The 24,850-nt window shown below is 42.5% G+C and overlaps 1 protein-coding gene across 2 annotated transcripts; it reads right to left on the bottom strand.

The window, feature by feature from the left end:
* Positions 1-4,959: 4,959 nt before the first annotated feature.
* On the bottom strand, positions 4,960-24,249 carry sla2b (Src like adaptor 2b). Of its 2 annotated transcripts, XM_069884274.1 has the most exons (9): positions 24,059-24,249; positions 21,925-22,026; positions 18,527-18,645; positions 15,864-15,966; positions 15,029-15,115; positions 13,695-13,798; positions 10,338-10,487; positions 9,950-10,076; positions 4,960-7,277 (listed from the first exon to the last, which is right to left on the bottom strand). In XM_069884274.1, exons 3-9 carry the CDS (start codon positions 18,603-18,605, stop codon positions 7,049-7,051), a joined length of 879 nt encoding a protein of 292 aa, XP_069740375.1. In that variant the 5' UTR covers positions 18,606-18,645; positions 21,925-22,026; positions 24,059-24,249; the 3' UTR covers positions 4,960-7,048. The 2 variants fall into 2 exon arrangements, with proteins under 2 accessions (XP_069740375.1, XP_069740374.1); XM_069884273.1 differs by lacking the exon at positions 21,925-22,026 and having other exon boundaries at positions 24,059-24,248.
* Positions 24,250-24,850: the final 601 nt, after the last annotated feature.

Genomic DNA, 24,850 nt, shown 5'->3' with positions numbered 1-24,850 from the left:
CTGAGCAGACAGCGTTTATAGTTAAGGAAATGGTATATTAATATAAGGGAGACATTATACATCACTGCAGATACCTGACCTTTAATTATGCTAAAAATGTCACACTTGTCTTCTTGCTTCAACATTAAAGGCCCCATATATTTTGTTTTTATTTCAAAGTGAAGTGTTCAAATTAACAGGCCCTTTCGACCCCTGAGCCTATGCCACCCAGTTGTACCCAACTGAAGTACCTTTTGAAGGGTGGGAGGAAACCGGAGCATCCGGAGGAACTGGATCACCAGTGCTGTAACAGCTATCTGCTACGATAACCGCAAAGTAATATTCATTTTTTAAAAAATACTTATAATTCTTTTTCCCATCAGAGTCAAAACATCATGTACTAGAGGGTGCTTTTAAGTTGAAGGGGAAGGTTTTTCACACAGAGTGGCGGGTGCCTGGAACAGGCCGCCAGGAGTAGTGGTGGAAGCAGATACTTTATTAGTGTTTACATGGCTTTAGGATAGACACATGAATGTGGAGAGAATAAAGGGGATCTGGGTCATGTGCAAGCAGCAGAGTTTTAGTTTAGTTTTGGGCCATGTTTGGCACAGACATTGTGGACTGAAGGATCTGTACCATGCTGCATTCTTCCATGCTAAAAATGTAGACAGAAAATACAATATACTTAGGGAAGATTTCTCTTTACGTTTATTTACCATCAGACCAATACATCCATGGCACCATGAAGCCGATATATTGCAGGGCCTATTTATATGCATATTATTTGTATTGCTGGTCTGTGGTCGAGTTCGCTTGATTCGAAATTGGTTTCTCATTTCGGTTTCCATTTCCTGGAGGTGACGCAAAGTAAATAATGTGTCCTATAGCAACACAAGAACTGCAGCCCCCAACACCCTCCCTCTTGCTCCCTCCTCCCATATCCACCTTATGACCTGTGCCCCTTGCCCTGCCTCTCTCCTCACCATTTTATTCGGGTGCCTGCCTACGTATTGATCAGACCTTGATGAAGGCCTCAGGCCCAAAACATTGGTTATGTATCTTTATCTTCACAAAGAACACCCAATGGCACAAGGACGGCTCCTTCCCCTCCGCCGTCAGATTTCTGAATGGACAATGAACCATAGACACCACCTAATTTTTCTTGTTTCTGGACTAATTTATTTTTTTATGTGTCATCTTATAGCAATATTTGCTCTGTGATTCTATTGCAAAACAACATATTTCATGGCAATAAATTCTCATTGTGATTCTGTTGAGTTTCCCTAGCATTGTGTTTTTACTAACAATCACAGCATCTGCAGACACTTGTGTTTCACAAGAGCTGCTGGATTCTTTTGTGCACAAGGAGACACTGAAGGGCCTCAGTGGGTCAGGTATGGTCAGTGATGGTCAGTCGACATTTGGGGTTGAGACCCTTCATTGGGACTAAATGGAATACTCCCATTTCCCAGCAGCACAACTCATCCAGGTGTAAATCAGTGGAGAAGTTGTGTAGGGTGGTAATCCAGAGGTTAGGACATATTTGGATGGCGGTGACACAACTGATAGAGCTGCTACCTCACAGTGCCAGAGACCCAGATATGATCCTGACCTCTGGTGCTGTCTTTGTGGAGTTTGCATGTTTTTCCTGTCACACAGTGGGATTTCTCTGGGTGCTCCTAGTTTCCTCTCACATCCCAAAGATATGAATGTTGGTAGGTTAATTGGGAAATTGCCCGTGCTTGTAGAATCTGGAGGATGTTGGTGAGAATGTGAGGAGAATATACTGTAAATTGGGATTAATCTGGGATTAGTACAAATGGGTCATTGATGGTTGCCATTCACCAGGAGGATTAAGAGCCTGTCTCTGTGCTTCTATCTCTCTATGATCCTCATTGCTCTCACCATTCTCCCACAAACATATGTCTTTTACTCAGGGAATTGTGGGTGTCTGGAATGCCTTGCCAGGGATAGTGGTTGAGGCTGAAACATTAGGGGAATTTAAGAGACTCTGAGATAGTCATATGGATGGAAGAAAAATATAGAGAATCATGGGGTTTGGAGGGTTTCACATATTTTTTATATCAGGAATATACTGTATGGGTCAGCATAACATTGAAGGCTGAAAGGCTGTACTGTGCTGCAATGTCTAGGTTCGATGTTCTATGAACTGTGCATATGTATTGTTTGTATGTGTTGTGACAGATTATATCATGTTTTATATTGTTTATAGATATGTTTTTGAAGGAGACTTAGTGTAGGTCACAAAGCAGATCTCATTTAAAATTCCAGAACTTTGCTCAAGCCAGACAGTCCAGGCTCTGAGAGCCTTTGCAAAGACAATAAAACAGGAAGACTGCTTTGCTAAAGAATTTCAAAAGCAGGTGTAAGTGGATTATTGCTTTGAAAGCAACAGTTTGGGTCTGGTTCCAGAGAGAGAGAGAAACTGGTTTCTGCCATCATGACAAGCTGACAGGTTGTTGAAACCCCTTGTGGTCCATACAAGAGGAAATGGCTGGCTGGAGTGTTTCATCTGAAATAAGGGAAACAAGAGAAACTCTGTGGTGACCTGGAGAAGAAGAGGCTATCATTTGGAAAACCCTGACGGGGCAAGTTTCTTTGGCAAGACACTGAAGTGGCTGATCGGAGGGAATCAGTTTGTGTGTGTCCAACGAGCAACAAATCTCTCTCTGAAATCAACAAGAACCTTCCTAAGTGGTAACTATTTAAGCACGAGAGCTTGGTGAAAATTCATAAATGTTAAATTCTGTGCACAGTGTAAGAATTACCTGATACCGATGAACTTGGAGGAGTGACAAGTGAGATTGGACTAAGAATCAAAGAACTTTTCTGAACTTAGAATTAGAAGGGGGTTAAGTTAATAGTAATAAGTTAAAATTTGATCCTGTTTACATGTTTATAGATAATTAAAAATGACTTTTGCTTAAATAACCCTTTGTCTTGGTGAATTTCTATTGCTGCTTGGTTTTGGGGTCCTCTGAGCCCGTAACAGTGTGTTTGCTGTGTTTTACACTGAGGACCGGAGATTGTTGTTTTGTCAGGTTGTACGGGTCAATCAAATGATAAATAAGCTTGAACCTGGCATATCTCTCTTTAGCCTCATCCATTGCCAGGGTGGGGCTAAATGTAAATTTAAGGAACAATATATTATATTCCTCCTGGGTATCCTTAGCCCTATGGCATGAAGATTATATTTCCTATGTCAAATTCAAGCTCAAGTTCATTGTCATTTGATTGCACAAGTACAATGCGACCAAACAGCGTTCTCCGATCCTCAATGCAAAATACACAAGCACACAACAAGACTTAACGCACATACAGACAAACAATACATATGCAGGGCAAGTATTCATACATACAAATAAATAAACACATGGTTAGTGTGAGCAGTTCCTTTGGTGGTTCCCACAGCCTGTGGGAAGTAGTTTCTCAGCCTGGCAGTTCAGGCTCCTGGTACTCCTGTATGTCTTTCTCAACAGGAGTAGATGAAAGATGCTGCAGGAGGGGTGATCGGAGTCCTCAATGATTTTTTGAGTCCATCACGTCAATAGGAATCCTCTTTGCCACCCTATGGACCTGTGGATTAACCTCTGATCCAATACTCTACATCACATAATGATACAGCTGGCTAGGATGCTCTTGATAGAGCATCAGTAGTTGACAGGATGGTGGCCGGTGGCCTTGCCCACCTCAGACTTCTCAGGAAGTGCAGATGCTGTTGAATCTTCCTGACAAGTGAGGAAATGTGTGTCCAGAAAAGGTAATTTCTTAAGTGGACTCTGAGGAATTTTGTGAACCTTATACTCTCTCCACAGCTGAGCTACTAATGTTTAGTGGAGGGTGGTCATCCCTGGTGCTCCTGAATTCCACAATCATTCATTTTGTCTTGTCCACATTAAGATTCAGGTTATTCTTGCACCATTTCATGAGATTTTCCATCTCTTCTCTGTAGTGTGACTCATCGGTGTTGCTGAAGAGGCCGACGACTGCCGTGGTCATCTGATTGCCATACACAATTTGGCGGCAGCATTTTCTGCATGAGTATTTCAAAAGTCTTATTTAGAAAGCACCCTGGAAATGCCTTGCAAAAACATTTATTCCAAGTTGCAGTAACTTAAGCCCCTTTCACACTTGTAAGTTATCCCAGGAATTAACTGCCAATTGGCCTTTAAAGTATCTAGTGTGAAAGCAAAATCAGCTCAACGCCAGCATCAGATGAAGTCACCTTATGCCGGGGATTGATGGCCTCGACCCCTCGTGCAATCCCCGGCGTCTACAGACACTGGCATTGCAATCAGGCAAGTGTGAAGTTTTTGCGTGGGTGCAGGAACATGAAGGTCATGTTTTGGGCAGTGTCATAGAGCAAATTGGTGTTTCCAGAATCTTAATGCAATTGACATACAATAGAATGACTGCATAAATCTCACATACTATAACCATATAACCATTTACGGAGCGGAAACAGGCCATGTTGGCCTTTCGAGTCTGCACCGGTTCACTGATTTTGTGCGCCCTCTTCAGGCATTGGTCCCGGTAGATCTTCATCAAAATTCAGTTATCATGTTATAACTTTTGGGGTTTTTTTTGCATAATACCAGATTTTTCCTGTTCATGAAACAATTGCACCAGCCTACTGTAGCCTCAAAATCTTCACTGAGGTCTGAGTGCAACTTGGCCCACTGCAGTGCAAATGATCTTATTTTATTTCAGATGACTATGTTCACATACCCATTCTGGAACAAGATTTTCCAACTCTGGCCAGCGAGTGATTCCTTTTCTCAAAGAACATTCCCTTTTGGTATTTTTTTTCCTAACATCTCTTCTTTCTTCCTCCAACCTCTGATCCAACTTTTCATCCACATCAAATTTCATTGAAGTAGCCCAGTTGTTGGTCTTATCATTAAAGCTCTTAACTCTTCGTGGAAGTTGGAAATATTTGAATCACATGGGATTCTGTGGTTTTATTAAACAGTCAGCTTTATTTAATCTACACATGATCATGTAACATAAAATAAATTACACAAAACCATCTTAAATACATGGCAAGCTAATACCATACTTTAGAGAAGGTTTAGAAATTTTGAATACCTTTTTCATTAAAGTAATTTGCATTCCCAATGAGAGCATTGAATTCCCAGACTTAAGCTGTTCTCTCTTCTTTCCCATAAAATTCGAATAAACCAAGTTGTTTCCTGTACACTTATTTTTAATTTCAGTGGAATGCTTTCAATTCACCAAGCTACATCCTTTGTAATACATTTCCCCCGTGACCTGCATGGGTTTCCTCAGTATGATGTGGTTCCCTCCCATGTCCCAAAGATGTTTGTTAGTTAATTGGTCACATGGGTGTATCTGGGTGGCACATGTTCATGGGCCGGAATTGCCTGTATCTCTAATCCTTTTTAAAAAAACACATTAAAACAATTGAGCTGAGAGCAATGCGGTGTGGATTGTAGATAATAGGGAACACTGGTTGGGAAATGTCAGCAGTATGGGTGGGCAGGTTATCTTTGTGGGCCTCCCCGGGATTGCCACCCTAGGTTCCCCATGTGCATCACCCACAATTCCCTGTTAAACCATGGAATATCGCTGGAATTAACATTGCCAATTTTCAAAGGTTGTCTGAATTTTATATTCTTTAATACTCTTGAAACAAATAAGGGGAGAAAGGTGATTTTTCATTAATTGTTGCAAAAATATCATAAAGGTAGAGGAATTGCCTGCTGACTCTATAGTATAGAGCCAAAAAAACTGAAAAAAATTCTGAAAAGCGTTGGAAATCCTTCTCAGAACCTTAATTGAAGCTACTGATAATTATCCCCAGCAAGAGGATACTATTCTTTGCTAAACCTCCATTGTTATATGAACGGGAGGGTCCATTTAACAATGGCTGTATTGAGCAGTATCATTGCAATGTCACATGATGTGTTGGCATTAAAATGGAAAGCATTTCTACAGACTAGGCGAATATTGAGAGGAACAGCTCAGATGAAATTTTCCATTCAGCGGCACATTGGTGTCTTGTGGGTTCCTGTAAATAAGATCCTGCTAATTCTACAGGAAGCATCATGTGGAGGAAGGACAGTCACTTATAATGCAAAGTGCAATAAAACCTCAATTTCAGTTTGCTCTGCAGATTTGTTATCAAAACTGAAATTTGATTTCAGTGGCTGATACCCAAAAATATTTCCTGTTGACCAATATTCGTCCAAACTTATGGGACTGACTGGAGTGCATTATGAGGAACTAGTATGGATTTGATGGGGTGAATGGCCTCCTTCTCAGTAGAGACAATGTTATGATTCTAACTGCTAACCACAGGCAGCACGATTAACGTAGTGGTTAGCGAAACGCTGTTGCAGCGCCAGCCACCAGGATTCAAATCCGGCACTGTCTGTAAGGAATTTGTACCTTCTTCCCGTGACTGCATGGGTCTCTGCTGGGTGCTCCAGTTTCCTCCCACCTTTAAAAAAAAAGTACTGGGTGGTAGGTCAATTAGGTATAATTTGGCCACAAGAGCTCGTAATAAAATTAAAAAGGAATTCTTTTAGTCACATGATCTCTTCTCAAACTGCTGGCAAGTGTAATAGATACAGATGCCAGTCATGCAATCTCATGTTGAAGAGACATACTTTGAAAAGACAGAAAATCAATTCAACCCAAAATTACCAAGAATTACTCTGAATATTACATCTGCACAGCACCCAGCGGGCAAATATAAAGGTAACTAAAATAGGTTCTGTTTTGCCTTTCTCTTTAATAATTCTATTTATGAGGACATGAAGTTGGTGTAAAATAAAGGGCTGCTTAACTGGGTGATGCAAGATGTCATGTGAGAATTGGTAACCAATTTAAACCTTTCCATCATAAGATAGACCATTATGCAATGCAGTTCTACAAAACAGGTCATGCAGATTCTTACTTTAAGGCAAATAATGAAAAGTTACAACAGGCAGTTCAACTGCACCTGAATAATAAACAATAAATAAATTAATGGGAGCACGACAAAGTCCTTGACAGGAATGATCCATCGGCTTCAAGTGTGGCATTAGTATTGGGCAGTGCTGAAACCGATGTTCCCAACTATACTGTGACCAGCCTGTCTCTGGTTGCTTTGCAGCCGGGTTTGCAATGTTTTCAACCAAGTCTTTTTATTGCTCATCTCATCCAGCCTCAGCTCCTCGGTCATGAACAGATACGAGTTGATTGCATCCCGCAGACCCTCACTGACGGGTAACTCTTCGTCAGACTTTCTGTTGTTGTCTATCAACATGGAACTGGAAGAGAGAAGATGGGCCGTGAGCAGTTGGGCAAGGAAGGAACATTACACTGGACAAGGAGGTTTTTGCTTCCTGAACACTTTTGGTTGTATCTTATGAATTTTGAGCTGCTGATCATGAAATTCGCATTAAAATTTTCCTTTCTTAAATTATTTTTTAGATATAACCTATTTCGGTGATTTCCTGTCAGATTCTAAATCTACTTAAAGCATTCAAAATCAGTAAGCACAACGTGCCATTAAAAATTAATTTTCTGCATTTGCACTTGGACTTCTTAAGGTTTCACTAGGACATTGCGACATGGAAAAGTGGTATCAGGGCAACCGAATCCATCACTGCCGGTCGACCATTGTTGGACACTGACATGAGGGGCATCAGATGCTGAGTACAAATGAAAATCAGCAGCAAAACATTTTTAGGTCAGTTGAACTAATGCAATGTGTCAGAATCATTATGCGATTAAACATGTTAAATTCAAGAAAAGTTAATTGAATGTTTCTCCTACTTCCTACAAGATACAGCAAATCTGAAATTATCTTTGTGTTCAGCTTGAAGTTCTCGATCACAAACCCCAATCCTTTTTCAGGAAGCAAACCTTTGAAAAGAAAAAGTGCTGTCCAGTGTTATTGTACAGGGCTACACTGGAAATGCAGCAGAATATAAGAAACGGAAGCAGGAGTTGGCCGTTCAGCCCATTGCTCGCGATCCTATCAATCAGATCAAAGCTGATCCTTTCATTCAAGCCAATTTCCCCATGTCTTCGTACTCCCTTGACAAACTCAAGGACTTAGTTTGCATAACCTTCTAGAAGTATAGACCACCAAGGCTTTAGTTATTTACCAAAGGAAATGTCTTTTCAAGGAGCATGTAACTTTGATTTCATTATTTTAGCCTGATGAGTATTAGAGAAGCATAGTCAGCTTAGGGATAGTCAGCATAGCTTTGTGAAAGAAAGGTCATACATATGGATTTTAGTAAGGCATTTGACAATGTTCCTCTTGGTAGACATTCAGAAAGTCGTGAGGCATGGGATTCAAGGAACCTTGGCTTTATGGATTCAGAATTGGCTTGCCTGCAGAGAGTAGAGGTTAGTAGTAGATGGAACGTATTCTGCCTGGAGTTCAGTGACAAGTTGAGTTCTGCAGTGATTTGTTCTGGGACCCCTGTTCTTTGTGATTTTTATAAGGGACCTGGACGAAGAATTAGATGGATGGGTCAGTAAGTTGGCAGAAGACGTGAAGGTTGTTGTGGATAGTGTAGAAGGTTGCTGTGGGTTACAACAGGATATGGACAGGATGCAGAGTTGGGTGGAGAAGTGGCAGAGGGAGTTCCATCTGGATAAGTGTGAGGTGATGCATTTTGGAAGGTCAAACTTGAAGGCAGAGTATATGGTTAAACGCTTCATAGAACAGAGATGCTTGGGGTCCAGATCCATAGATCTCTCAAGGTGGCTGGACAGGTTGATAGGGTAACTAAGAAGCTTATGGTATACTGGGATTCATTAGTAGGAGGATTGAGTTCAAGGATTGAGAGGTAATCTTGAAGCTCTATAAAATTCTGGTTAGACCACACTTGGAATACTGTGTTCCGTTCTGGTTACCTCATTACAGGAAGGATGTAGAAACTATGGAGAGGGTGAAGTGGAGATTTACCAGGATGTTGCATGGACTGGAGAATGTATCTTATTTGTAACATTTAACAGAGCTCAGGCTTTTCTCCTTGGAGTGAAGAAGGATGCGAGGTCTATAAGATTATGAGACTCCATACATAAGGTGGACATCCAACACTTTTTTCCCAGTAGCAAATATCTGAGGACATCTGCATAAGGTGAGGTGAGTAAAGTTTAAGGGAGACATCAGGTGGTAGGTGCCTAGAATGCATTGTTAGGTGCGGCGGTGGAGGCTGGTACAACAGGGACATTTAACAGGGACAGGCATATGATGCATGAAAAAGAGAGGGTTATAGGTGTGAGGAAGGGGAGGTTTATATAGGTCGGCACAACATTGTGGGCCATAGGGGTTGTACTGTGCTGTAATGGTCTATGTTGTATGATGCATGAAGCTTTGGTGCATTCAGTTTTGTGCTTTAACAAAGAATGCAGAGCAGTTCAGAGAATCTTTACTGTGTGGATCCTGGAATGAAAGGATAATCTTCTGACAAATCATTGAGCTGCAACCTGGGGATGTCTTATTGCAGCATGTAAGGGCCTGAGGAAACTTGACAGGATACAAGCCAGAGAGGGAGGGTTTGGTGGTGATCTGGGCCAAACACAAGCAAATGGGCTCAGATGGTCAACTTGGTCAGTATGGATGAGATGGGCCATTTTATGCAGTAATATTAGTGCAGCATTTGGGACCTGAGAACCCACCCCAGGTTTTTCCTGGAACATTACAACAGGATCTTTCTCATCCACCTGAGAGTAAACAGGGCCTCAGTTTAACACCTCATCCAAAAGACCACAGCTCTAACAGGTCAGCACTCCTTCTGTATTGCACTGGAGCTCCAGTGTAGGTTTAAGACTTCCCCACACACTCCTGCACCACTCCATTATCTCTTCTGACTATGATTGATTATTCTTTCCTTGTCTGTGAAGAGCTCTCAGATATTTTGCCTTCAGGAAAGCCTATGCTGATGAGGGCCATCACTTTTAATGTGCATGTCTTTTATACCTGTCCATCTGGCTCCAGTTCAGCTGAGGCCTTGGCACCACAATGGGCTCTGGGTGACGCTGGATGATAACTTGCCCCTGGATATGACACGGCTCCTTCAAAGTGCAGCAGAGTCCTTCATCAGATTCTACAGGGAGGAGTAGAGAGAATGGGGTATCAGTAACAGGCAGAGAGATAAAGACATAAAGTCATGCAACCATCCTTGCCATACACAATTAACATATTGGCAAGAAGGCAGGTCAGCACTTCAGGTTAAAGCCTCTCCTTTCCCAATCGTGAAGCAGAGTTTAAACACAAAATGCTTCCCTCCACAGATGCCGCCTGACCATTGAGTTCCTCTAGAAATTTGTTTTTTTTTTTGTGTTGAAATAGTTTGTAAGAAAAGTACCTGAGTAATAGTCCACCATGTCGTGCAGAGAAGGGACGGTGAGTCGAGGTGAGATGTAGAACCAGCCATTAGGCAAGCGATTGATGCGGTAGTGTTTGATTGAATCCCAGGATGCAACATTGGATCGTCTTACAGACAATGAGTAGAAACCTGTGGAAACAAGGGGGGGCAGCACATCACCATTTTGAAGAATATGTAGACATGGAATGACTTTCATAATGCATATATATGTATTCCCTTCTAATTCTTAATCCGAAACAGGAAAGCATTACAGTTAAGTGCAATGGAAGCAGGAGATATGGAGGGAAACTCCATCTGTACATGCAGAGGTAAGTACAACTAGTGTCTGGCGAGGGACATAAACCCAGGAGACTCTAAGAACCATCAGCACACACAAACATCTTTGGGAATTTTTACTTTGACTGGATCGTGATTCACAGTGAATATTACTCCCCTTTAGAGCAGCCATTCTCAACCTTTTTTTTTTGGCTATGGCCCCCTTCAGACTCTGCTCAAAATTTATGTGTCTCCCCCCCCCCCCCCCCCGCCCCCATCCCTGTGAAGCATTCAGGTTGAGTTGGTTTCTAAAGTACTGTATTTAGAACCATAGAAAATTACAGCACAGAAAGCAGGCCCTTTGGCCCTTTAGTCTGTGCCGAGCTATTATTCTACCTAGTGCCACTGACCTTCACACAGTCCATACCCCGCCATTCCCCTCCCATCCACGTATCGGTCCATTTTTTTTTTAATGTGAAAATTGAGCCCACATTCACCACTTCAGCTGGCAGCTCATTCCACCCTCTGTGAGAGGAAATCTCCCCCATTGTTCCCTTTCAAGTTTTCCTCTTTCATCCTTAACCCATGACTTCTCTCCTACTGACTAAATTAAAAACATTAAAAAATATGTAATGATTTAGTCCGTGGACCCCCTTAAATATGGTGCGGCTGCAGGGAATGGCTGCTTTAGAGAGTCACAAAAATAAATCGTTCTAATCAAATACACTCTAATTTCAAAGCTTAGCTTCCATTGAAAAAAGACAAGGCCTTGCTTTCCTGCTGATTGCTTATGTAGGGAACCATGGCCGAGACCACACTTCAAGAAGTAAAGGATGCCATGAAACATCTTAAGTTGAACGTGACTTAATTTCAAGATGAGGCATCCCTCCCAAATTGAAATGACACCACCGCTGTAATCAAAGGGTTAACAGATTGTCTCAGGCACCTCGAGAGACAAATTGAAGCACCTTGAAGCTACAAGAGGGGCTGATGAGGGAAGGGGGGTCTGATGGAACAGTTTCCTGTCACCCGCTCTATGTAACATGAGTTTACTCATGCCACCACCTGTTCGGCAGCTTGTGGTCACACAGGTGCTGTCTTTCAGTACTGATAAAGATCTAGCAACTGGCTTCTGCACTGGTAAGAAGCTTTGATCTGGTTCCCTCCTTTTATCTATCACTACTAGGGTTAAATGCCTTTATGTGTTCAAGATTTGCACCTCTCTCAGTTTATATTTTGCTGATTCTTAATTATTCTCATTTCTTAAGGCAATTACTGCACCACATTTATCAAAGTGTGGTAAGAATTACCCATAAGGAACATACTGACAATTACTAATGGCTTAGGTTTTATATTGCTTAACATGCAGCTGCTTTGTAAAGCAGTAGAGTGAATGCAGTGACCAACACCTTCTAAGTATTATTTACTGTTATGTGCTCTTGATGTCCAAAGGTAAAATCATAGGTTCATGCACCACTTTATCCATACTGTCTGCATAAATCCTATTGCTTTATACCTGTCCTATCTAGGTACCTGTCCAACACCTCCACCACCTCTTCTGGAAGCTCGTTCCAGTTGACTACCCTCTTGTGTGGAAAAAACCTTTAGATTTGGGGTGACATGGTTGGCGTAGCAGTTATTGTAACATTGTTCCTGCACCAGTGACCAGGACTGGGGTTTGATCACACACTATCTCTAAGGAGCTTGTACGTCCTCCCCATGTCTGTGTGGATTTTCTCTGGGTACTCTGGTTTCCAGAGTACCAGGGGGTGTAATGAGTGCTACAGGCTCTTGGGCCAAAAGGACCTATTGTATGTCTAGATTTCCTTTAGAATTATCACCTCTCACCTTAAACCCATGCCTTCCAGTTCCATTCTCCCCTGTCCAAGGAATAAGATCCTGACTATCTCCTCTATCTATGCCTCTCATTGTGTTTTAACCCACTCTGAGGTTACCCCTCAGCCTTCTACATTCCAGTAAGACTAAACTCACCAATCCAACAATTATGTGGAGTCTCAGTCAATTCTACAAAATAAGAATTCTTCCAGAGCAACTTGTGTATGTGTGTATAGGGCTTATTCTGCAGACACAGAGGGCTAGCTCTGTGCAACTGGACAGTTAACAGATGAAGTAGACGAAGGAATTTTGTTTGGGATGGCACCAATAGAGCAACACTATTCCAGTGCCAGCAACCCGAGATCAAATCCGTCGCTGTACGTTTGTACGTTCTCCCCGTGTCTGTGTGGGTTTCCTCCCACCCTCCAAAACCTATGGAGGTTGTAGGTTAAGTGGCGCATTTTGGGAGGTATGGGCTTGTGGACCAGAAGGGCCTGTTATTGTGATGTACGTCTAAATTTAATTTGAAATGTAATTTTTTTTCCTGATGCGGTGAAGTATATGTCCACAGTGAGGCTGACCACAACAGTGTGACATACATGATTAATTCAAAGCAAGGTTCACAAGCTGAGTTATTTCCAGATATTCTGCCTCAGAAAGAAGGTAGCCACAAGATGATTTTATCCAAAATTAAGTAAATGGGACAGCTCAAATACATATACATAAATTATATAATTGTCCTTCCTGCAGATAAATCTGATATAAATTTCCAGTTGCAATTTTGATTAAAAAGTGAACTAACAGAGACGTATGATTTAGTATAATTCTGTTCTGATTATTTGCTGTCCCTTGTCGGTAAAGATATATTACCAATGTTTCGGGCCTGAGCCCTCGTTTATATATCTTTATCTCCTTTGGAGTTCCTCCAGTGTTTTTACTACTACAATCACAGCTTCTGCAAACTTCCATATTTCACATTTGTTCTTCCTTATTGCCTCATTTTCTCCAAGGCTCTTACCACAAACTTTCTACACCAGCCCCCTTTCTAATGAGGTTGGGCCTTCGACAATTCATTGGTCAGAGCCACACAGATTGCTTTTGGTAGATGAGGTTGGAGAATGGGCAAGCAGCAGGATCAACCAATTTCTTCCCGAACAGCAGTCTTGAGCAGCCCTGCTCGCTTTCCTAATGACAGAAATGCCAAGGTCACTCAGGTGAGATGCTCATTTCTCTTCTACTGCTTACCTTTCCTGGTTTGACTTTCTCTGATCATGAAGGCGCCAGACTGGTTACTGGGTAACAAAAGCAACTCCTCTGCCTTTTCTCTGCTGATGCCTTCAAACAACCACCTTCAGACAGCAGGGGTGGGAGGGAGGGGGGGAGGAGAAACAAAGCAATAATAAAAAAGAACAAAGTGAGACGGGTCAAAGTGGTTCCACAACTTCTGTAAATTCCCCACGCTCACACTCAGGTTTGATGCAATACAAATAATGTGTTAGCCCCTACTGGGGCATGTCTTGCCCTCCCTTACACCTCAGTGTTAGATGACAGGGAGTAAGCGGAGTTGCAAAATGTCTGGCTGTGTTCCTGAGGTTAAATTACTGGACCAGTAACCTAAAGCTAGAAGTTCAAATCTCAACAAGGCTGCTATAATATTTGAATTCAGTTAAATAATCTGACTTCTAAAAAAAAATTACCATAACAATGAACATATTAGTGGATAGTTGCTACAAATTCTATTTCAGGGGAAGAAGACAGTGAGCTTCAGCCCCCATCTAATAGGAGCAGGAGTTGATCACCTGACCTGATGAGCCTGCCCACCATTCAATAAGATCATGGAGGATCTGGCTATGGACTCAGCTCCACTTTCCTGTCTGTTCCCCGTAACCCTAAATTTCCCTGTTCCTCCTCTGATTCCCTCGAATCGGCGTTCCCAGGATGTTGGCTTCCTTGCTAAGGGAAGCAGATACTTCTTACATCTCCCTGGGTCTTCCTCAAAATAGCAGCATGGGATTCTTTTTGCCTAATGCATCCTTAATTCAACATTCCATCCAAAAGATGACATGGCATTCAAGTGTGAGCCTGAGAATGGATTCGTGTCTCTGGAGTTGACACTTGAAAGTGAAAGATTAAAATAAAATAATCTTTGTTGAACCATAGGACCTACAGTGGAAACTGAAGGGGACAACTGCTACTGATGTTAGTGTTGGCACGTCCCTAATTAACAAAAGGATTCATTTGAAAACTGCTGTCAACGAGATGGTACAAGTATTACTGTAGCCTACAACATAGAAAACTACAGCACAGTACAGGCCCTTTCGCTCCTCGATGTTTTGCCGACCCATATATATTTACCAAAAAGAATCCAAACCCTCCCTCCTTCATAACCGTCTATTTCTCTTTCATCATGTGCCTGTCTATGAGTCTCTAAATGCCCCTATTGTTCCAGCCTCCACCATCACCCCTGGCAATGCATCAACTCTGTGCTACCCCTGATGTCTTCCCTAAACTTCCCTCCCTTCACTTCGTACAGAAGTCCTCCAGTGTTAGATGAGGAAAGGATTAGATTATTTATTTACCTGTGATACACTTTTGCCACGTAATTATAAGGAATGTGACATTCTTTGCCAGTTACCATGGACACCACTTTCCACCAATCTCCTTCCCTTCGGGTTTAGAGAAAAGAAAATCATTTGCAGGTAATAATTTGCGCATTAATAAGCATGACTTTTAGACAAGACTACAAAAAATGCAGTGGCAGATCCATTATCCGTCTTCCTTGTTTCCAGAATTTTTAAATAAACAAGTGTATAAAATAATTTAAAGAAGATGAAATAAATAGAACATTTCCATTAAGGCCCGATGACTTTTATTCAGGATTAATTACAGTGACTGGGGTTCAAATCCCACGCTGTCTGCAAAGAGTTTGTACATTCTCCCTGTGTCTGCATGGGTTTCCTCCAGATGCTCCAGTTTCTTCCCACCCTCCAAAAACATAAGGGGATTGTAGGTTAATTGGGGTAGCATGGGCTTGTGGGCTGGAAGGGCCTTTTACTGTGCTGTTTTTTAAAAATTATTAACAGGCATAATCGCTGCCACACATAACACCACAGGGTAGAATGAGTGAAATGGTGGGTGGATCAGCAGGAAATCCTTGCTGATTCTTTAATGATTAGTGTCCATGAAACTTAGAGGGGTACGGAAAGAAAGGAACCATTTGGATGTCAACCACAGATTTCATTCCCGTGGAGATCCTAAGTGTGGGTTCCTGCCGTTCATCTGTAGGATTAATTAAATTTCTGTTTGGGATATTAAATAACAGGTAACAGTTTAACAAAATTATTTATTTGGGTATTTGGAAGTTGAACCCAATGTGACAAAGTATCTGCCAGCCACACATGGAGGAATACTTACTCATGAATGACGTTCAGCCTCTCACCCACATTAATAATGGGTTGACTATCAGATGATGAGGGATAATTATACAATGCGACTGCCACCATAACTTGGCTCATATCTAGAAAGAGAAAACATTGTTTTGAAAAGATTGGGATGTTTTCTTTTCTCCGGAGAACTCAGAATGAAGATAAGTGCCTACCACATTGAAACAAAATGGCTTGCCTCACACAAAGCAGACAACAAAAGGATTCTGGGAATAAATGGAGGCAAAGATGTTGCAGGGATTAACACAAAATAAATATTTGCTGCTGTTGTCACTGTGCTGATACAACCATTAGACTGTCGGTGACTGCCTGCGCCTGTCCGCGCTCCTGCACTGCCTACTTCAGGGGGCAGCCCACTGTCCCTGCAGGGAGGTAACCTGGGAGACTGGTTCCACCTACTCCCTGCCAATCATCGGCCCCACGTAAAAGCTGACGCCATCCCTTGGGCAGGAGCAGAGCACCTGGAGCCAGAAGGGATGCAGAACCTGTGTGCAGGTTTTAAGCTAATTAAAGCATGTAGTAGAGCCTTTCGTTGTTTGTACCTGTTTGTTTGCACTGCAGCACACCAAAGTCACCACCAATATTTTATCCCTCTTTATTTGCAATAATGCGTTGCATTTCTAAACTGAATGGAATTGTTGACACACAAGAGACTCCAGGAGCTGGGATCTGAAGCAAAAACGATTTTGAACTCAGTGGCCGAACAGCATCAGTGGGAAGGAAAGAATTGTTTACATTTTGGGTCAGTCCCATGCAGCAAGTAGTGCAAAAGGAGCACCGAAGTCTCTCGAAAACTTCCGCGGAGTGTATTCTAGCCGGTTGCATCACTGTCTGGTACGGAAGCACCACTGCTCAGGACAAGAAAAAAACTCCAGAGGGTTGTTAACTTGAACTGTGACATTACAGGCACCAGACTTCACTCCATCTTCAGCAAGAGGTTCTGTCTTAAGAAAACAGCCTCTATCCTCAAGGACCCCCGCCACCCTGGCTACCTTCAGGGAAAAGGGTACAAGAGCCTGAAGACAAGCACTCAGTGGTACAAGCACAGCTCCTTCCCCACTGCCACCAGATTCCTGAATGAACAATGAACCACAGACACTGCCTCACTTTGACTTTTTAATATTTATTTTGTAAGGTGGTTTCTAGAAATGTTTGCACTGTGACGCTGCCGCAAAAACAACAAATTTTGTGACATTTTCATAACAATGAATTCTGATAGTAACAAATTAACAAAATGTGACAAGAGATCAGGGAGTGGTGTATGCTAGTCAAATAGTGCAGGGTACAGTCATAAAAGAGAGTGTAAGGGCACCATCTTTTGTCAGTGTGAGATTCGTCTAAGGTCTGATAACAGCAGGAAGGAAGCTGTCCTTCGACATGGAAGTTCAAGTTCTCAAGTTCATGTGTCTTTGGCCAGATGGAAAGTTTAACTGTGCAGAAATTCAATGCAAGCTACAATGATCTAAAGGACCTGCTGTTGCATCATTAATTTGCAATTCAACATAGCTGTCTGTCTGGCTGCATTGAGTATTTTGAGAAGTAGAGGGGACATTTTGAGACCTCTCTCAACAAAATGGTTATATGGTTAATGATTCTGTTATAGCGATTGCATCAATTAACATATGTGGTTCCAGCGAATAACTGTGGGAACTACATATAAGAATTGAGCACCATATCAACAATACACAATTTAGAAACCAAAAAAAGCCATCTATAAGATAAATGAGAGGGCCATTTCACAACTAAGATTGAGATAGTTGGTGATCTGTGACTTATATCCATCTACTTGTCAGATTTAAAATTAGCACTCCACTCGTCATCAGTTGCCATTTTCAAGTGAGTTTCCAAACTTCTCACACAACATGTATGTGGAACTTTGTTCCCGAAACCCTGACTCTAATTTTTACACTGTGCCACCAGGATGTGACAATCTAACCCAAGCTGATAGGTCAGCCGAGTTTCCCAATTTGGGCACATTACAGGAGTCAACACATTGAAGTCTCCAATATCCTTGTCCTAGGAGATCAGCCATATTTCTTCCAAAAGTAAACTTTATTCACAATAAAAAAAAATATACAATGGAAAAGAATTCTAAATCTTTTCACATTCTTAGTCACATATTCATTTGTGTGTGTGTGCATATACACACATTATATATTGTTACAGTAACAGTGTTAACTGTTTTATTACAGTAAAATCCCTAGTATCTGGCACCTATGGGAATTGTTAGATGCCGGATGTGAATTTTCTGGTTGCTTGAGATTGTGTGTTGCATGATTAGCGAACTGACCACTGATGGCACTAATTTTGACCTTTCGTGTTTTTTTAATCTATTTATTTCCCTCGATTATTTTTGCTGATTGCTTGAGGTTGTTGGTCATTTGAATTTCAGATAATGGAGATTTTACTGTTATGTTGCCACTGCAACTTTGAATCAATTGGTCTCATCTTATCAGTGACATTTCCTTTGTTTTATCCATCCATTGCCCTGCTCTGCAACTGAAACAATGTGCTTTCCCTCTGGTCAGTTCTGACCAAGTGTCTCAGACCAGAAATGTGACATGATCCCCCTCCACAGCTGCTTCCTGACCTGATGAGCATTTCCAGCCTTCTTTGTTTTACTTCATTTCTTACCTGTTGAGGGTTGGTTCTCCGGACTTGATGGAATCACTGGATTGGTGAAACACTGTGATTTGCTTGGCCTACTGCCCATGCCTTCTTGAGATGTTTATCAGTGTATTAAATTGATGAGGCTGCAAAGTAAGGACCAGAGGGTAAGTGTATACAATTCAGCAAGAAAGCTCTTCAGATGAGGCAAGTGTAAGTCTGTCGGTGGGAGTCAATCCCCTCCCCACTGCATTCCTCATCCCAGCTTTCTGTTCACAGTATTGTCACCTATACATTGACTCTGTTTTCACTGACTCAGGAAATCCAACCCTGTTCTTATTCTCTACTCACCCCTTCCTTCAAGCATAAGATACGTTGAGTTTGAAATCACGCACCTCCAGACTCAATGACAATTTCTTTCCTGTTGTAAGCAGACCCTTGAATGGACCTCCCAGTGGTAATAAGACTGTTCCTTGTGTTGTTTCACTTATACATTTCTCTGTACCATGCACTTTTGTTCTGTTGTAGCTCTATGTTTTCATTCTTGCACTACCTACTGTCTACGTAGTGGTTGACTTGAGTGGAGAACATGCGAAACCCAGTGCGCGTGACTACAAACAATTCAACTGAACACTGAAAAAATCCATCACAGATTGGGGGACACATCACGCCCCACACACACCTTCCCTCAAATGTTTTTAACAAGAATATCATGAATATTTTGCTGCCTCATCCATACTCAAAATATATGACCACCAATAGGAGCATTTAGACAAGCACTAAAACCATAGTATGGCTCAGGAACAGGCCCTTCACCCCTCACTGTCTATGCCAACCATTAATTTAAATTAATTTGATCTATGTGCACATGCTCTATGTCCTTCCTTTCTTTGTCTTTTCATGTGCTTGTCTAAAAGGCTCTTAACCATTGCTATTATATCTCCTTCCACCACTTGTCTAGGCAGATGGTTCCAGTCTCTGCATTAAGAACTTGCCTCGTAAATCTAACGTTCTTCCTCCCACCTTAAAACAATGCCCTCTTAGTTTTGGAATCTTCCACCCTGGGAAAAAGACTCTGCATGTCCAACTCTCCTGGCTGTATATCAGGTCACCCTCAACCTCCTGAGGAAAAAATCCATTGTCCAGCCTCTCTTTATTGCTAATACTTTTGAATTCCTGGTGAACCTCACTGCATCATCTGCAAAGCCTCCACATGCTTCTTGTAGTGCGGCAACCAGAACTGTACACAGTACTCCAAATGTGGCTCGACCAAAGTTGTATCCTGCTGTGACGTGGCACCCCCACCTCTATACTCAACACCACGGCCAATGAAGGCAAGCATGCTGCACGCCTTCTTTATCATCCTGTTTCCTTGTGTTGTAACTTTCAGGGAGTTCTGTACTTGCACTCCAAGCTCTCTCTCTACATCGCTGCCAACGGGCAGCACGGGTCAGTACAATGCTATTATTGTGCCAGGGACCAGGATTCAAATTTGCCATTGTCTGTAAGGAGTTTGTACATTCTCCGCATGTCTAAACGAGTTTTCTCTGGACTCTCCGGTTTCCTCCCACCTACACGTGTTGTAGGTTAATTGGGTGTATATGAGCAGCACTTGCCCATGAGCCAGAAGGGCCTGTTACCACGCTGTATATCTAAATTTATATACAAAATTTCTAACTGTTTACTTTCCTCTTGCATTTGATCTCTCAAAGTGCCGCACCTCACACTTGCCTGGATTAAACAGTGCAGTAGGCAGGTAGGTTACCCCTCCATAAATTTTCATCTGCGAAGCCAAGCCAAAGAAAGAAGAGGCAGGTGGGAAGATGTCGTCACAGATTGAACTGTTGCAGGTGTGACCACATCCATAGGTCTAGCCCCAAGTGGCTGGTAAACCCTCAACCTTAGGATGTGAAGCACAAAGTTCAGGCCTGACACTAAATAGGCCAAAGACCTCTATCCTATAGAGGTTTCTGAGAGAGATCAGCTCATAGCTGTGAGACAGACCAACCAAGGCACACACTGTATTTGTCAGAAGGCACATTTGCACAGATAACGATTACAAAAAAATGACATAGGAAATTATCTACACAGTCTTGCAGCCGCAGGATAAAGGAGAAGTTGGATTAGTATGTAATGGGGAGAGGAACTTGCAGCTCGTGTGTGAGGGATGCAGGGAATGAGGAAGCCTAAACACGAGACCTCTATCTCTACTATTAATCGATATATTTGGGTCTTCCATTCTAAGTAGCAAGGGACAGAAAGGAAACCTAGCATTTCAGAGGGATGTTTTTGAGCTTGCAATATGACTGCTTTTAAAATTTATTCTGTTCTTTAATCAATGGTGAGAAATAAAAGTCAACCTGTGAAAATATTTTCTTTCTCTGTTCCTTTTATGTATCTTTTATGACATGTAACCATTTGCACAGGTTATGGAGGAAATATCTAACCACAGCTTATTGTTCAACCAGACCAAGTTTCCAACCGCAAAGTTGCACACTATCTCAGCTCTGACAGGTGCAATAATAGCAGCCAAGGGGGGTGGGGGGAGGTCTCCCCATTGCTTGTATTAGCATGCATGCCCTCCTGTTCCCTAAAGCCCCACCTGCTGTTAGCAGCACTGCTAAATGGGAGTGCGGAGAGACTCCTGTACTCTGGATAATTTGGTCTCCTTCTGCAGGTCAGTAGTGAATGAGAACAAAGTAAAGCTCAGCTGCTTCTGTCACCATGGGCATTGAAGCCTCTCGATGAATTGTTGGCTCACCATTCTAACCCATCTCAATCCAAGTGGGGGCAGAGCACAGACTAAGGAAAATATTAACAAGTCTTGGTTTGGAGTGAATTTACACAAAGGGCATTCACCTATTCATTTCTTGAAGGAAACATAGCTGGTGTAACTGAGGGGTGAGGATGGATCATCCCATTAATTTTCCCCTGTTGAATTGTTTAATGCCAAGAAACTGACTAGGGAGCAGGTTCCATAAAAGGGAAATACCGTAAATGTAGTATGTGAGGGAGAAAGAATCATGTAGATGTGATTTGATCAGGCCACATGGGGCTTAAACGCTGGACCTGCATCTGTGCAACAAGTCTATAGAAGCCTCATAAAGACAGCCAACATCACAAAGGATCCCCGTCACCCTGGTCACAACCTCCTCTTGTTGCTACCTTCAGGCAGAAGGTACAGAAGCCTGAAGTCCAGCACCTCTACATTCAAGAACAATTTTCCCCCAACACCCATCAGGCTCTTGAACCTCACCTTACTACCTTAACCCTAAACTTCTCCAGAACCAGCAAAAAATATCTGCATTATTGAAATATCGTTTTTTTAATTGCGCTAACTGCAAATGAAAATATTTATTCATCTATACTTTCATATTAAATATCTTGGCATTTTGTGGTAACTTTATTTGTACTATTGTTGTTACCTGCTTGCTGCAGCTTGGCTTTAATGCCAATCAACGAAAGGTACAGAGCAGAATATTCTTCTCAGCTCAGTGAGGAAGGAGTGAAACAAATGGCAGCAGATGCTGTGAATGTAATAGAAACACAGAAATGTTGGAGGAACTCAGAAGATCTCAAACGTCCAAAGGAGGTGAAGATATATAACCGATGTTTCAGGCCTTAGCCCTTCCTCAAGCTATGAATAAAAAGCAGACAGGCTCCTGAATTAAAAGCCTGTGGAGAATTAAAGGAAGGGCAGAGGGAGAACAGACCAACAAGACAGAATATGTTAATTGGATATGGATAGGCGGACAGGAGAGAAGAAAGGTGAGGCATGATTGGGGAGAGGGTTGGATCTGAGGATGAAGAGCTGGGAGAATGGAAACAGAGAGAGAGAGAGAGAGAGAGAGAGAGAGAGAGAGAGAGAGAGAGGAGAGAGAGAGAGAGAGAAATGGGACATGGGGATAGATTTGGGGGGGGGGGGGGGTGGTAGGGAAATCAACATTAATGCCAATCTGGTTGGAAGGTGCTGAGACAATATTTGAGGTCTTGTTGCACAGTGAGGAACGAAGCAGTTTATCGAAGCAAGGCAAGCACGCTTCAGAAGAAGAACATATGAAAGAGCTATGGAGCCTCCAACTTAATAAGGGAATGAAGCCCCAGATAGTGTTTGTTACCCCAGACATCTTTCTTCACCTTTTTTGATGTGACCTATGTGCTTTTAAGTGGACAAGTCAAGCCTTTAGGTACTGAAAGGCCATGCTGCTTTCCCCTGAGGGAAATTTTACACATGTTTCTGCAAGTTTCGAATAATCAAGTTTATTCATTGTAATATGACATCAATAAGTCAAGTTTCTGAATTATTAGCAGAGGTTAATGTACAGAGACTAAGCTCACGAAATGCTTTGCCCTCATCTCTGCCGTTTTAACCAAATGCTTTCCCCATGCACTGCCCAAGTTGCACAACACGACATGAGCAGATACTAAATATGCTGGTTCCCAGCAAGCTCTGAGAGGTTTAGAATGTGAATGAGAGTTTATTGTCATATACAATGTCCAAATGCACCAAAATTCATTGTTGCTGTAAGATACACCAGCAACAATGGTAAAAAGAGATTTCCACAAGATGTCAACACACTAAAAGAGATCATAAATATAAAAGGACAGATAAATAAATATTCACGGTGGCAGTTAGTACAAGGAAATTTAGTGATGGTTTGGAAGTGACAATGGAAGGAGGGTATTCCAATAGAAAGGCAAATTAATTTCAAGCGACAAAACTCCATTTCTGTGACAGTTGCCAATCACTGGATTTTATTGCACGAAAGACATTGCAAATCGTTATTTAGCAAGAGCATCAAAGAACATTTAACTGGCAGCATTCTTGATCCAGTAACAAGGTCAAGAACCCAGAGTGACCTGCCAAAATTGTAATGACTTTGCAAAAGAGGCTTACGAAATTCACTACCTTGATGTCATGCAAGGCTTTGCTTTAAAAAGATAAACGAACTCGGGTTAGGACATCCGTGTGACATCGCAAAAAATGGAACAAAAAAAAAGACACATTTCCCCTCGTTCAGCATTTCTTCACAGGAGCCTCCGGAGTGGAAAATATTTCACAAAAAGGTCACACCGTTGGCGACGCAGGGGGAAGATGAGATTTTGCCCCATTTATTGAAGGGCTCACATGTGGAGTTCAACCTCAGGGTTATTGACTGGACCGACCCAGCCAGCGTTGCTCCAGCCCACGGTGGGCAACATAAGTCACACATTCCACCAGTAGTTTCATTCTTGATCAAGGGGAATTGCCTCTTGAGAATCCAGGTGCCCTCAACCCCTCTCTGTTCCAACATTTCAAATGTGAATCCTCCTAATGACAATATTGGGTTTTTTAGAAGCCCCCAATGCTAGAGAAACTCAGCAATGTACTTTATAAAGAGCCCTGGGTTATGAATCTCTTTCTTCGCTGCTCTTGTTTTTGACTTCCACTTCAGTCACGGTGTCCAAGCCAAACATCCTCGCTTTGGGAGCGCAGGCAGGGTCGGGGGTAGGAGGGAGACGGGTCGCGGATCCCACGGGGAAAGGACAGGCAGCAGCGGCGCGACGCCAAATACTTACAGCATTGCAGCTCCCGGGGTTGAAGCAAGGGCTCCCTCCCACCAGATTTGTCCCTTTCCGAACCTCTGCTCCGTCCAATACGACGCCAAAGCGGCTTCTGCTGACGGAGGGGCTGGGACGAGCCTTGCGAACGGAGCAGCCCAAGTCACCTCTCAGGGCGAGTGATGACGTGCCCAGCCCCAGCAATAAAATGCTACATGTGTTCTAGCTCTCGTGACGGGGGTTCCTGTTCACGCCTGTTGTTTGCATAACACCCCTATCGAACTGTGTAACGGAATGTTCACACTACATCACAAACCCCTACAGTAAACAAATTGGATTACCCAACCGATGTTTTGGGCTTTTTTTTTGTTTGGAGGTAACACTATTTTTTTCTTCATCTGCTCCCGGGACTGATGCCTGGCTCTTGCAAATTTCTACCTTGGAGAGCATCCTGACTGTCTGGTATGGGAGGTGTCTGTGCCCAGGACAGGAACAGGCTACAGGGAGTTGTGAACTCGGCCAGCACCGTCATGGGCTTCACTCCACTGAGGACATCTACAAGAGATGGTGTCTTGACAGCAGCATCTACCATCAAGGGCCTTCAACAGCCAGGCCATAAACTCTTCCCACTGCTACTATCTGGAAGGAGGTACAGGAGCCTAAAGAAGCACACCCAAAGGAACCAAACATCTTCTTCCCCTCCACCATGAGATTTCTGAATGGACAATGAACCACAGATACTAACTCACTTCTCACTGCCACTATCAGGAATAGGTACAGGAGCCTAAAGATGCACACTGTCAGACTCTG

Source organism: Narcine bancroftii, chromosome 6, assembly GCF_036971445.1.
Source record: "Narcine bancroftii isolate sNarBan1 chromosome 6, sNarBan1.hap1, whole genome shotgun sequence".
Classification (NCBI taxonomy): Eukaryota; Metazoa; Chordata; class Chondrichthyes; order Torpediniformes; family Narcinidae; genus Narcine; species Narcine bancroftii.
This window is presented reverse-complemented; position numbering and strand designations above follow the sequence as displayed.